This window comes from Neofelis nebulosa, chromosome 18, assembly GCF_028018385.1.
Source record: "Neofelis nebulosa isolate mNeoNeb1 chromosome 18, mNeoNeb1.pri, whole genome shotgun sequence".
In the NCBI taxonomy this organism is placed as follows: domain Eukaryota; kingdom Metazoa; phylum Chordata; class Mammalia; order Carnivora; family Felidae; genus Neofelis; species Neofelis nebulosa.
Window position 1 is genome coordinate 6231366 of NC_080799.1, and position 13426 is coordinate 6244791.

Below are 13426 nucleotides of genomic sequence, written 5' to 3' on the forward strand. Positions count from 1 at the left end.
TTTCCTAGCCTTTCATGCTAGGTATCTGCTACTCAAGTGAGAGGTGGAATAGGCCAATCACAGCCTTGGCAGGATGGTTCCAAATGGGCCCTCGACACCCAGGACATACAGCTTCTTATTTCTTCTTATTCTCTTCATACCCTCCCTCCTCTCAATATCATCCCCCCAAACTAACCTTGATGTCTGAATAATATTATGCTAATCTAGGCACAGATGATTGCGAAGCCTGCATAAATATACAAGGCTAGCCATAGAAGTCAAAAGGGGCACCCATGTTTTAAGGCATATCTTCAAGAAGCTTATAAGTGACATGTTTCCTATCCTAGCCAAGTATTTGATGTTGACTTTGTTTCATTTTTACCTAGACTATTTCAGTAGTCTAATAACAAACTGGGGAGAGGATAAGAGGGAATTTTCTTTTACCCTTAAGAAATTTAAATGTTATAATGAGCTTTACGTTAGCACACACACGCACACACTCACACATACCCTGCATTAGCCAACTGGTTAACATCCACATGCACAGACCACTGGAAGGAAAGGCCACAAAAGGGTGGAGGGACCAGAAGCAATTTCAATGTGGTGCTTTTCTATACTTTCTAGTTACCAGATTAAGAAAAAGTAAGTTACTTAACATCCACTAGGCTTTTCGATCAAAATACATTCAAGTCCTTGGCTAGACAGTAGCAGAGACCAGGGCAATGCAGACCACAAGCTTTGTTCTAGGTAAAGTATTAGAGCTGATGGTGGGAGAGGTCTCACTCAAGTGAGTATGACTCCCACATGCTAGTTGGAAGGTTCATGCAGAGACAGGCAGGACTAGGGACATTTACCAAGATATTGAGCTCCGAGCTGGTCATGAGCTGGACCAGCCTGGGTAGGACGCCTGTGTCTACCACTTGGCCGATGCGCTCATTACAGCCATCACTGAGGTAGGACAGGGCCCAACAGGTGTCCGAGAGAACCTCGTCATCTTCATGCTGCAGGAGGTGGAAGAGCACGGGCAACATTTGCTTCACTGCTTTCTTGCAGGGGTAAGGGCTCTTGTTTCGGCAAAGGTTGGACAAAGTCCATGTGATGTTCCGCAGAAACGTGATCTGTAACAAGGAGACTGCTTCTAGCATCAGGGCAAAGAAGGAAAAAGGCCAATGGCTACATGTCCTTGCCATATTTCATCAATATTATTGACCAGTGTGAAGCAAAGAATTTAAGCTTCATGCAGACTTTGTTCTCAATAGTGATGTACACTAGGGAGACTGAGAACGAGTTTAGGTTTCCTATTCAAATGTTATATGTAGGTTTCCTTGGATTCTTCAAAATGTCCCTCCCACCTGGACTCAGTTGATGACCCTGTTTTCATTTCTCATCGACAAAACAAAGGTCAAGCAGGAGTTGCTTGGTCTGCCTAGTAATCCTACCAACATGTGGCAACCACATTTCTGATCTTTGTTCAGGGGTCAGTCTTCCTACTCCACATCTGGATCCCATTTTTGCCTTTGAAGATTCTGTCCCCACAACCACCTTTCTGCCCTGGATCACTCCCACACTCTGGGACCCCTCCGTCTCTCTAGCCATGGTCCTGCTTCTATTTTTAGAGTCCAGCCCTCAAGGATGTGTCTATATTTGCGTCTACCTTGCAGCTTCTTATTTGTTCTTCCACCCCTCTGGTCTGATTTCTGCCCCTACTTCTTTTTACTTAGTGATGAAATCAGCTTTTTCCAAGTCACCAAATCCAACAGCTGCTTTTTCAGTCTTAAAGTTACCATCCCTATCAGAGGTATTTAGTACCCCTCTTGGAAAAGCTCTTTTTGGCACCTATGACCCCAAACCTGCATGTCTATCGCCAAATGGGCTGTTTCTTCTCAGTCTTTGGGGTGGGCTCTGCCTGTCTTCGGAGTGTCAGAACTCTTAAGACTTAGTCACAGGCTCTCCTCATACTCTAGGTCAGGGTTTGGGGCAAATTCTTTCTATAGAAGGCCAGATAGTAAACACTCTCAGCTTTATGGGCCATAGGGTCTCTCTGGTACAACAAGTCATCTTTGCCCTTGTAACATTACAAAAGCAACCGACAATATGGGCATAAATAAATGGGGATGGCCATGCTCCAATAAAACTTTATTTATAAAAGTAAGCATCTAGCCCTGCTCTAGTTGATCTTGCCCAGCTGGATGACAGATGCGTGCACAATCATCTAGACCAACATTATCCATCCTGACATTGCTACGATGGTGTCTCTCACACTCTTCAACTTAATATGTACAACTAAGGCTCTGATTCCTTCTTCCCTCCTTCTTCCCATTTCTCTAGGAGGACCGTCATAACAAGCTAACCCAAAACCGGAGGGCATCCTTGCTTCTTTCTATCTCCCATGTCCAACATGGCAGCATCCCATCTCCGTTTGCTATCATTTTACAAGCAGCCAGAAGGGTCTTTCTAAAAGATCAGATCACTTCACTTCCTGCCTTGAGATCCTTCAAAGCCTTCCCTCTGTCATGAGGGAAGCATGAGGAAGTCTAAGTCCCTTGCCCTACTTGTCTTCTTACATTGCTCTCTCCTTGTGAACTCCCTGGTCATGTCAGCTTTTTTCTGGTTCCATTAGATCAGGTTTTCTCCCACCCTGAGGGCTGGGTATTCCCTTGGCTTTTAGAAGCTACCTTCTCTTCATTTTTGTTTGAAGCAAATCTAAAACCCAAATTTATCTCCAGTGGGGTCGGGGTGGGGGAGCTCTATTGTTGCCACATCAATCAACTTTGACTCTAAGCTTCAAATCAAGACCCAGTACCCAGGAACAGAACTGGCGACCCATTAATTCTATCTGTGCCCCTTGAATGGAGAGCTTAGTCATCTACTTTTGAAGGATTATAATTTTAGAAAAACTCTAATGGAACTCTTCCAATGCCACCCCCCCAAAAGTAAAATCAGCACTAGTGACCCCTGGGGGCAAATTTCCATCAACCTCTACCCAAGGTGATATTCAGTCCTAGGTCTTGCTTATAAGTGCTGTCCTAAGGGGCAAGGCAGCACCCATATGACCTAACTGACTTGAAAATACTTCCACAATTTCAGAAACATGTCACCTAGCTAGCTTTTCTACTTTAAAGACACTTACAGGTATGGTTGATGAAACCAGGGCCAGCAGATGTGGAATGGCATTGCTCGAGATAACCAGGTCTCTGAATTCTGGGCCATCACCTTCAAATAGATAAGAATGTGACATCTAAACAGGGAACAAAGAGAATCCTGGGGGTAAGCAACTACTTTTTTAAAAGCCTGTGCAAAGGGTGAGATGCCAAAATGCATTCCTGGGTTGGGCAAATACTTAGGATAGCCATGAACTAGATTCTCTGTCTCCATCATGTTGGTTGGGTAGATAGACCAGATGTGGGCACCACACAGCAATGACTGTCATAGGCAGTCTGTGGACACATCAAGGAGCCAGCCAATAGCCCAGGAATTGTCCTCGAGACTCTAAATGCCGATGGTACTTCATAGCATGGTTCTCAAGAAGATGAAGGCTATTACAGGCCAAATTGTCTTCCCAGAAGATGTTGGCATGGGACAGAGGCTTCCAAAAGCAACTCAAAACCAAGTCTGGGGGATGGGTAGACGCTAGCCATCTGCTATCTGCTGCTCAAGCGAGAATACCAATTTGAGACCCTAGAAGTCTCAGTTTGTAATTGTTCAACCACCAGGACAAGGCATATGTTACTTTATACCACCCGATTTTGCCTGTTCCTTACTGAACCAGACAAAATGAGGGACAAAGTCTCTGTAATAGGTGGTTCATTTCTGCAAGCATTTACCACGCAGACTTACTTTATATTCTGCATTTGCTATCCCAATACCCTAAGTCCTTGGAGGTCTCATCACAGTGTTTGCTTCTGCTGATTCAGTCATGGTGGGTTGTTGACTCTCCGAACTTGAAACTGCTAACATTTGGCTGATCTTAATTTGTCAAAATCCAGAGGGGCCCAATTGAGTTCATATCCCCCCCAAGAGTATTGTATTTATATCCAGCCAGGAATGCTAGAACTTTCAACCCTGTCTCACTAACTCCTCAGTTCATGCTTTCCTGGCCCATGCAGGAAATACAGCAGCAAGCCCCAAACTCACAAGGACATTTTAGGATTGCATTTTCAGGGAAGACTTTTACCCCAAACTGAGGAAATATCTTTTGTTACATTCCCTTGGCAACTTTTACTGGAGGTAGAATTTTTTCAAGGTCCTGCGTTATGAATGGGTGTGTCATAAATGTCACAGTGCATGGGTCAAAGAATGGTCTTCTGTTCCTGAGGCCATTGAGACCTGAGGCCATAGGACCCCAGTATTGGCAGATGGCCTTAGGCGGCCTTTAGCTTTCAGTATGTACTGCATCATCTAGTTTCAGCTTTAATTTTCAGCCTCTGAACTTGACTCTGAATTTTGGAAAAGCCTGTCAGAGCCTCCCCACTGTTTCTAGATATTTAAACTCAGATGATCAAGTCTATGATGCTACCTAAAGAACTCCCATAGCATGCCAGGCCAGGTGCCTGACCCACTGGTTTCCTAGCCCTTTATGAGGAGAGTCTTACCTGCTATATTACCAAGGGCCCACACTGCCTGTTCACACACAGTCATGTGGGGGGAAGACAGGAGCTCAACCAAAGGTTGGATGGCCCCACTTTCCACAACCGCCTGAGTCTGCTCTGAAGTCCCAGAAGCAATGTTGGTCAGAGCCCAGGCTGCCTCGAACTGCAAGCAGGGGTGAAGTGATGACTTCAGGAACTCCACCAGCCTGGGAATGAGCCCGGCTTCAACAATCAGTTTTAGAGGAGGGTTCCTTTCACGGGACAGCATTTTCCTTCGCAATCAGAGGGAAAAAAATAAAAGCAAGTCATGTGAGTCTGATATTAAGAACCTCCTTTATAAATGCTCTTGGCATTTCTAGCTATCAAACAAGACTAACAGCTGGGCCAGAGCCACTTAATATCCTAAAGTCCAGCCCATGGCACTTGGCAGTGATGAAGCAACATTTTTCCCTTCAGGTATTATCTATGAGCAGAGATTCCTATAGAGGCCAATTTAAATTAAGCAATTCATCTCTGACAACACTTGCATATCTTAAGATGTTCTCAAGGACAGTGTAGAGGAACAATTTAGTCTTGTTTTTGAATGGACTCACCTTCTCTTATGTTGTGTGGGCATTTTGTCACTGCCACAAAACCAGGAAGTCCCCTGAAACTTATTCCTAGCTTGGAACCTATGAATAGCAGAGTCTGTTTAGCCATACCTGGCTGCCTGGGTGGCCTGGAAACATAGGTCTGGATCTGAGGCATTCACACCATTGATTATTTCTTGCAGGTTGAGGCTGACCTGCAAGGAGAGATGTTTTTGGGTCAGAGTCTCTGCGAAAAGGAACCATGAAGGTCATCTGGTCTAGCCATCTATCTGATTAGAACAAGCTGGCTTGGGCAGTATGCTGGTCTGCATTAGGGGAGAGAAAGACATTTGGTGGTCTTATAGGACACACAGATCTGTGGGACCCTTCCCATGCTCTGGGGAAGGGGTAATTCTTATAATCACTTGGATTCCCAGCACCTTTTCATTCCATGAAGAACATGCTAGTTATGATCAGCAAAAATAGAGTAAGGATCTCCAAAAATTCTCTTCTCCAAAACACCACCACTACCACCACCAACAACAACACAAGTAGAATCAAACTTCCAAACTCTAGAAACTGACCAAAGGCTTATAGCCCAATTTGTTTTGAGCCAAAAAGATTATTCAAGAAAAACAGCTAATCTTGAAAAGAAGAATTCTAGGAAACAAAAATGCATCAATGTATGAACAGGATTATACATCCTGATCGACTGGGATCCAATCTGGAAAGGCAGGGGTGGTTCAATATGGGAGCATCAATGTAGTAGGACATATTAATAGAATATTAATTCTATTAATAGAATTAATGGGGGGAGGAACACAAAATTATCTCGATAAATGCAGGGTAAGAGCATTTGACAAATTCAACCACCCTTCCATGATAGAGTAGCTGGAAATAAAAGGAAACTTCCTTAACCTCATAAGGTCATTTTTTTTTTCTATAAAAAAAATCCCCCCTCAAGGGAGGGGAGGGTGGGTGATGGGTATTGAGGAGAGCACCTGTTGAAATGAGCACTGGGTGTCGTATGGAAACCAATTTAATAAATTTCATATTAAAATAAATACATAAATAAATAATAAAAATAAAAAAATCCCACCTCTCGCATCACAATTAATGGTAAAAGATGGAAAGCTTTCCCCTTAAGATCAGGAACAAGACAAGGATGCCTCCTTGCTCTTATTCAACATAGTATTGGAAGTTCTAAACAGATTAATTAGGTAAGAAAAACAAAGCCATCCGGATTGGAAAAAGAAGTAAAATTGTCTCTATCTGCAGAAGACAAAAACTTGTATATGGAAGATCCTGAGGAATCCCCCTACATACACACAAATTAGAGCTAACAAACAAGACATAGCTAGGCTGCAGGGTTAACATACAAAAATCACTTGCATCTCTATATAGTAGCAGTGAACACTCCAAAGCTGAAATTAATAATTTTATTTACAATAACATCAAGAAGAATAAAAGACTTGGGAATAAATTTAGCAAAACAAGCACATGACTTACATGCTGAAACTATTTTAAAAAATTAGAGAGGGACTAATATATTAAAAAATACCCCATGATCATGAATTGGAAGACTTAATGTTGTTAAGATGGCAATACTCTTATAAACTGGTCTACAGATTCAGCGTAATCTCCATTAAAATCCTAGCTGTCTTTAAAAAAAAAAAAAAAAAAAAAAAGAATTTATTGTCAAATTGGCTTCCATACAACACCTAGTGCTCATCCCAACAAGTGTCCTCCTCAATGCCCATCACCCATTTCCCTTCTCCCCTACCCCCATCAACCCTCAGTGTGTTCTCTGTATTTAAGAGTCTCCTATGCTTTGCCTAAATCCTAGCTGTCTTGCTAGAAGAAATTGGCGAGTTGATTCAAAAATTCATGTGGAAATGCAGGGGATTCCAAATAGCTAAAATATCTTGAAAAAGAAGAACTAAGTTGGAAGACACTTCCCTATATCAAAGCCACCACAAAGCTACAGTAATCAAGTCTGTGCTACACGGACATAGGGTAAACATGTTGATCAATGGAAGAGAATCCGAAGTCTACAAATAAACTCTCATGTGTATGGTCAGCTGATGTTAGACAAGGGATTTAAGACCATTCAACGGGGACAGGATGGTCTTTTTGATACTGGGACAATAAGATATCCACACATGGGATGATGAAATTGGACCCCTAACTCACACCATTTACAAAAGTTTATTCAAAATGGATCAAAGGTCTAAATGTAACAGCTAAAACTATAAAACTCTTAGAAGGAAACTTGGACATAAATCTCTGTGACCTTGGATCAGGCAATGGATTTTTTTTTCATGTTTATTATTTTAGACAGAGAACATGAGTGAAGGAAGGGCAGAGAAAGAGAGAGGGAGACAGAGGATCCGAAGCAGGCTCTGTGCTGACAACAGAGAGCCTAATGCAGGGCTTGAACTCATGAACCGTGAGATCATGACCTGAGCTGAAGTTGTTTAACCAACTGAGCCACCCAGGCACCCAAGGCAATGGATTCTTAAATATGATACCTAAAGCACAAGCAACCAAACAAAAAAGTAGATAAATTGAACACTTTCAAAATTTAAGACTTTTGTTCAAGGATTCTACTAAAAAAGTAAAAATGACAATCTACAGATTAAGAGGAAATATTTGCACATCATGTATCTGGTAAGGGTCTAGTATCCAGAATAGACAGTGTAAAGAACTCTTACAACTCCACAAGAGAAAGACAAATTACTCAATCTTAAAATTGAGCAAAGGGTTTGAATACACATTTCTCCAAAAGATACACAAATAGCCAATAAGCACATCAAAAAATGATCATTAGTCGTTAGGAAAACATACCAAAATTCCAACAATATAGCCCTTTGTACTCACTAGATGGCTACAATCCCAGAATGGACAAGTGTTGGTAAGAGAGCAAGCATGTACAATGATACAGCTACTTAGGAAAACAGTTTGGCAACATATTTGTTTCCTATCGTTTCTGTAAAAATTACCACAAATTTAGTGGCTTAAAACACCACATCATCTTCTAGTTCTGGACATCAGAAGTTCACAATCAGCTTCACTGGACTAAAGGCAGGGCTGGCTTCTCCTGGAGGCTCTGAGGAAAGAATCTGCTTCCTTGCCTTGTTCAGCTTCTAGAGGGGCCATTTGCATTCCTTGGCTTGTGACTCCCTCCCTCCATCTTCAAAGCACAATACGCTAATCTCCCCTTCTGTGGTCCTATCACCTGCTCTGACTTGTCCTTCATCCTTACTGTAAGGGCTGACGTGATTACACTGGGTCCATCCAGATAATCCTGGATAATCTCCCCATCTCAAGACCCTTAACTTAATCACATCTACAAAGTCCCGTTTGCCATACAAGGCGACATTTATAGGTCCTGGGGATTAGGAGATGGAGGTATTTGGAGGGGGAGCCACTGTTCACTTTACCTCCAGCCTCAAAGAGTTAAACAGGATGACAATATGACCCCGCAATTCTCCTCCTAGGCATGCTCTAGGATGTGAAAACACATCCACACAAACATTTGTGCACAAAGCACCATTATTCATTATAGCCAAAAAGTGGAAACGCAAATGTCCACCGACTAACAAATGGATAAACAAAACTTGGCATGTCCATACAATGAAATATTATTCAGCCATAAAAGCCATGAAGTCCTGGGGCGCCTGGGTGGCTCAGTCAGTTGAACAACTGATACTTGATTTCAGCTCAGGTCATGATCTCACAGTTTGTAAGTTTGAGCGCCAAATTGGGTTCTGCACTGACAGTGTGGAACCTGCTTGTGATCGATCGATTGATTGATTGATTGATTGATTCATTCATTCATATTCTCTCTTTCTCCCTCCCTCCCCCTCCCCTACTCACATGTGTACATGCACATGCTCTCTCAAAATAAATAAACTTGAAAAAAAAAAGGAATCAAGTATTGACATATGTTACAACACAGACAAGCCTTGAAAACATTATGCTGAAAGAAGCCATGTACAGAAAGTCAGAGAATGCTAACAGCCATTCCGTTTAATGGCTGCTAATGTGTCATCAGATCTACTTCCCCAGATTGAATTTAGCTCTGCCCTGTAAGACTCCTAATCATAGCAGGGTGCAATAATGCATATGGATGGTTAAGATGGGACACAGACAGTGGCAGATCATAAAAGGATGTAGAGCCACGACTATCAGAGTCTAAGAAGAGAAACTCCCCAGTCAAGGTATTCCAGAAAGGACCCACGAAAGACAGCCTTAGGCTGCACATCAACACAGAATTTGCACTAAGTGAGGTTGGGGTGGATGGGGAACTGATGATGAAGGACAGCACTCGGGTCCCAGGCAAGACTTTATATGTTGAGTGACTAGATGTAACCCCTCATTTCTTATTTCTGGCCGAGGGATGGTAAGTTCATTTCCATTAGAAGCTGCACTTCATCTACCCCATCTCGCTCAGAACATAGATCCCAGACTTACAGCCACAAAGGTAATGGCCCTTCGCTTTCCAACACCACCAGCTTACCTCTACCCCCCTCCTTAAAGACCCTGGATTAGAGTTTGCAAGTTCCGAATGTATTAAACATTTTCAAGCCAGAGAAACCTGCTGAGGATGGATCTCCCACACCACCGTCCTGAATGCCATATTCCCAATGTACGTACTCCTTTGGTTAGTTGTTCAGAAGCTGGGTCAGAGGAGACATTGGTGATATTTCTCCTCTTTAAGGCCTGCTCATCTTTCTTGGCCTTCCGGAGCTCCAGGCTGACTGCCATCCGCTGTTGCCGCCTCATCTAATGAGAAAAAAGAAAGAACCAGAGCCCTTAGAGCAGGGGAGTCAGGCTGTCACCCCATTTATCTAAAACATGCCTCAAAGCGTCTGATTTCACTTTTACAGTGACAACAGTAAACAGTCCAGAAGAGTTAACATTACACAGTAAATAGTCAGCACGGTTTACCTCCTCTGCTTTCTCCTAACACCACATCCAGAAAAGTAGTTAACTTTCTTCCCAAAGTGAAGGAAGCCTGTCTACATTCTCGGCAGGCCAGGACTCTCAGCTGTAGAACCATCCAAGCAAAGTGTACCATTGTCCGGAGTCTGAGCACATCTCCATCAGTACTGATTGGTCCCAGAAGGGCAGGCCTGGGCCTCCCAACTGGAGATCCAGGCAAGGCTGGGGACTATGGCCTCTGAAGAAATGACCCACATGTCCCTGACCATTTCCACCATTAGGGATCAGTCTACAGGTCATTGGAGCCTTGATCCAGCCCTGGATGCCAGACTGAGGGAGATTAAAATTAAAAACAAAACAAAATAGACCCTTTTATCTTGGTTCAGAAGAAACTCCTCGACTCTATTGAGAATCCTGGGGGAAATGATCTAACCTGGGTTCCCCACATCATCTTCCCCTCCATTTCTGATACATTCCAGCCGTGAGATTTTTACTGCACTACTGCTTCATAGGGCGAAGCAGTTGCTTGGTACTCACAGATGCGTCTTTGCCTCGGTACTTAAATTTTCTCAGCCTCTCTTCTGGAGCATCCAAAGTCGGCATATTGACTCGAACAGTCAACCACCTGTAGGTAGGGCAGTTACCAGGAGATTTTCAGTGCCCAGTGTGTGGGCTCCTATGTGACGGCCATCCTTGCTCTAAGCCCTTAAGGGGCCCCCGGTGGATCGGAGAGCAGACTTGGGAGGCCAGCTTGCATGGGCATCACCATACCAGCTCAACAAGTAATAAGCACCATGCAAGCACAAAGGAGACCAGCCCTGGGCTGCAGGAGTAAGGGATGCCTTTTAGATGCATTTTGACTTGAACCTGGCCTGTGGTGGCTGGGGTAAGCTATAAGGCAAGCACAGAGCCATCTCACGTGGCTGTGTCCAAGGAGTTCTGCACAGAGCATACGTGCAGGCCGGTGGTGCCCAAACCAGGCTAGGACAGGAAGAGGATGGCCCTCTTCTCCCACACCCAATCCACCAGCCCTTGGGTCAGGATGGTCTCCAGCATGACCCTCTCGTTCTAACTCTGGTAGATTGCCTCCACCCGGACCAGGCCACCATCACCTTTCAGCCACACTAGAGCAACTGCCTCCCAATGGTTCTCCCTGCTTCTACAATTGCTCTATTCCAATCTGTTCAATACACAGAAGCCATGTGATCTCCTAAAGATGAGCATCTGATCATTTAATTCTCCCTGATTTAAAACCCTCTACTGGCTGCTTGCTGAGTTTAGAAGAAAACTCAGTTCCTGTGATACCCATCCTGCGTGATCTGGCCCCAGCTCACTTTACCTGCAGCAACACTTTGAATTCCTATGTAAGCATCTAAGGATCTTCTCAGTCTGTTCTATAATTTCCACAGATTTTACCACCCACCCAATATTTTCTTGTTTATCTTCCTTTCCCTATTCCCAATCATGATGGGGTCACATGTGTCCTAGCTACGATTCCTCAGCCCTTTCACGATGCATGACATATAGTGAGTAGGTACTCAAATCTTTGAGGGTGGTGGGTGGTAGGTCACAAAGAGAGCTGGTCCCCAGTTAGAGGAGGTTATTCAAATCAGGCCACATTTTAACTTTCTACAAGGCAGCTGGGAATGACATTTCTTACAAGTGTGCAATGAACGTCCATCTGTTCCCAAGAATCCGGGATGAGCCAGACAACACTGGAGAGAAAACTGGATAAAGAAGACCAGAGTTGGGGTGCCTGGGTGGTTCAGTCTGTTAAGCGTCAGACTCTTGATTTTGGCTCAGGTCATGATCTCACAGTTCATGAGTTGGCCCTCCGTGCTGACAGTGGGGAGCCTGCTTGGGATTCTCTCTCTCTTTCCCTTTCTCTGTCCCTTCCCCACTCTCTCTCTCTCAAGAATAATTTTTTAAGTTGTTAAAAAAAAAAAAAAAAGAAGACCAGAGTCTATTGCCTCTATTCTTGAGCATACAACAGCTGGGAATAATTTGGCCAGGAAAGACTAATTCAGACACATCAGTTTGGATGGGACCGTGTAGGCAAGTAGAATTCCAGAAGTAGAGAGCCAAGACTGAGGTCTTAAGAAGAGAGATGAACTCCGTTTGAGAACAGAACGAGAACAGAGTCTCGATGACATTCCTGGTAGGGCCTAAAAGAAAGAACCAGCAAGGGACCAGGTAAAAAGAGTTTGAGTCAGAACAAAAGAATGATAGTGTCTGAGGCACAAGCTGTAACAGCAGCTACCAGGCCACCGAGGACGATTCCCTAAACACAGTGCCACCAGCCAGCCATAGCTTGAAAGAGCAAGCGAGCTAGGCCTCAAGCCAGAGAGTAATCATGTTCTAGACTTTCATCTACTTTTAAATAATCTCAAATTCTGCTCCATAAGAAAGAAGAGTTGCTTTTAAGGACCAAAAGAACAGAACATCCTTTTTTTTAAAAGTAGGCTCTACACCGAACATAGGGCTTGAACTTACCACCCTGAGATCAAGAGTCACATGCTCTACTAAGCCAGCCAGCCAGCCACCCCTGGGACACCCTTTAAAACACCATCTCCAAAGAGTTTTGCTAGTCGGCTAGAATAACCAGGGTCAAGACAGTTATCAGCTGGAAACAGATTTGTGTCAGAGCAAGGAGCTTTACATCTCCAAGAGATAAGGCACGTGGCATTTTATCAGTCTGGAGTAGAGTCGTATTAAGGGCTCAGTTCAGGGAGCAACGGCCAAAACATTTATTGCATGCCAGGAATGTCGGACACTCGGGATTAAATGAAGCAACATTAACAGGAAGGTGGAGAGAGCCCCATTTTACAGGTGGGGAAACGGTGTCAGAGGTCACTTCCCACAGAAGCCCAGAGTGCCCACAGCTGTGAAACATCAGAGCCAGGACTTCAGCCTCCATCTGACTCCCACGTCTGTGCTTCGGATCACTAAGCTCTGTAACGAGGTCTGAGGAGGAAGACAAGTCACTACCACGGGTGGCGCTCAACGCACGGGGGAGACGCTGGAAAATAGCAAAGCGTAGGTTTCAGCGAGGGAGGCCACTTCATTGCCATCTCATCCAATGTTTGTGGCCGACCAGCTCAGTCCAAGAGACCCTCTGAATGTGCATGAGGCCAGTTTGGTACAAGGGGATGAAATGCTTTTGTTTCGGGAGAGACCCAAGGCAGTGCCTGCTCCAGGACTATTGCCACGGGAACCACACATCCTTCTGCCACAGCCCGGAACGTGTGGCCACAAGGGAGCTTAGAAGTAGATCCAGGGGTTCAGGTGATCGCCACCTTCCTTCCAAATCAAATATCAAGCAGAAGGCCGGTAGGAGATGCC

At 44.2% G+C, this 13426-nt stretch overlaps 1 protein-coding gene across 2 annotated transcripts in view; it reads right to left on the reverse strand.

Annotated features, from left to right (window-relative positions):
- Window positions 1-13426, reverse strand: part of KPNA7 (karyopherin subunit alpha 7) — a 102811-nt gene that overhangs the window by 13157 nt on the left and 76228 nt on the right. Inside the window, exons 1-6 of one of the 2 annotated variants that reach the window (XM_058710807.1) lie at window positions 10622-10709; window positions 9797-9925; window positions 5270-5352; window positions 4572-4840; window positions 3110-3192; window positions 834-1097 (exon numbers count right to left, since the gene is read on the reverse strand). In XM_058710807.1, coding sequence (XP_058566790.1) covers window positions 834-1097; window positions 3110-3192; window positions 4572-4840; window positions 5270-5352; window positions 9797-9925; window positions 10622-10687 — 894 coding nt within the window. In that variant the 5' untranslated portion in view covers window positions 10688-10709. Of the gene's footprint in view, window positions 1-833; window positions 1098-3109; window positions 3193-4571; window positions 4841-5269; window positions 5353-9796; window positions 9926-10621; window positions 10710-13426 lie in introns of those variants that run through there. The other variant, XM_058710806.1, reaches the window with a different exon arrangement.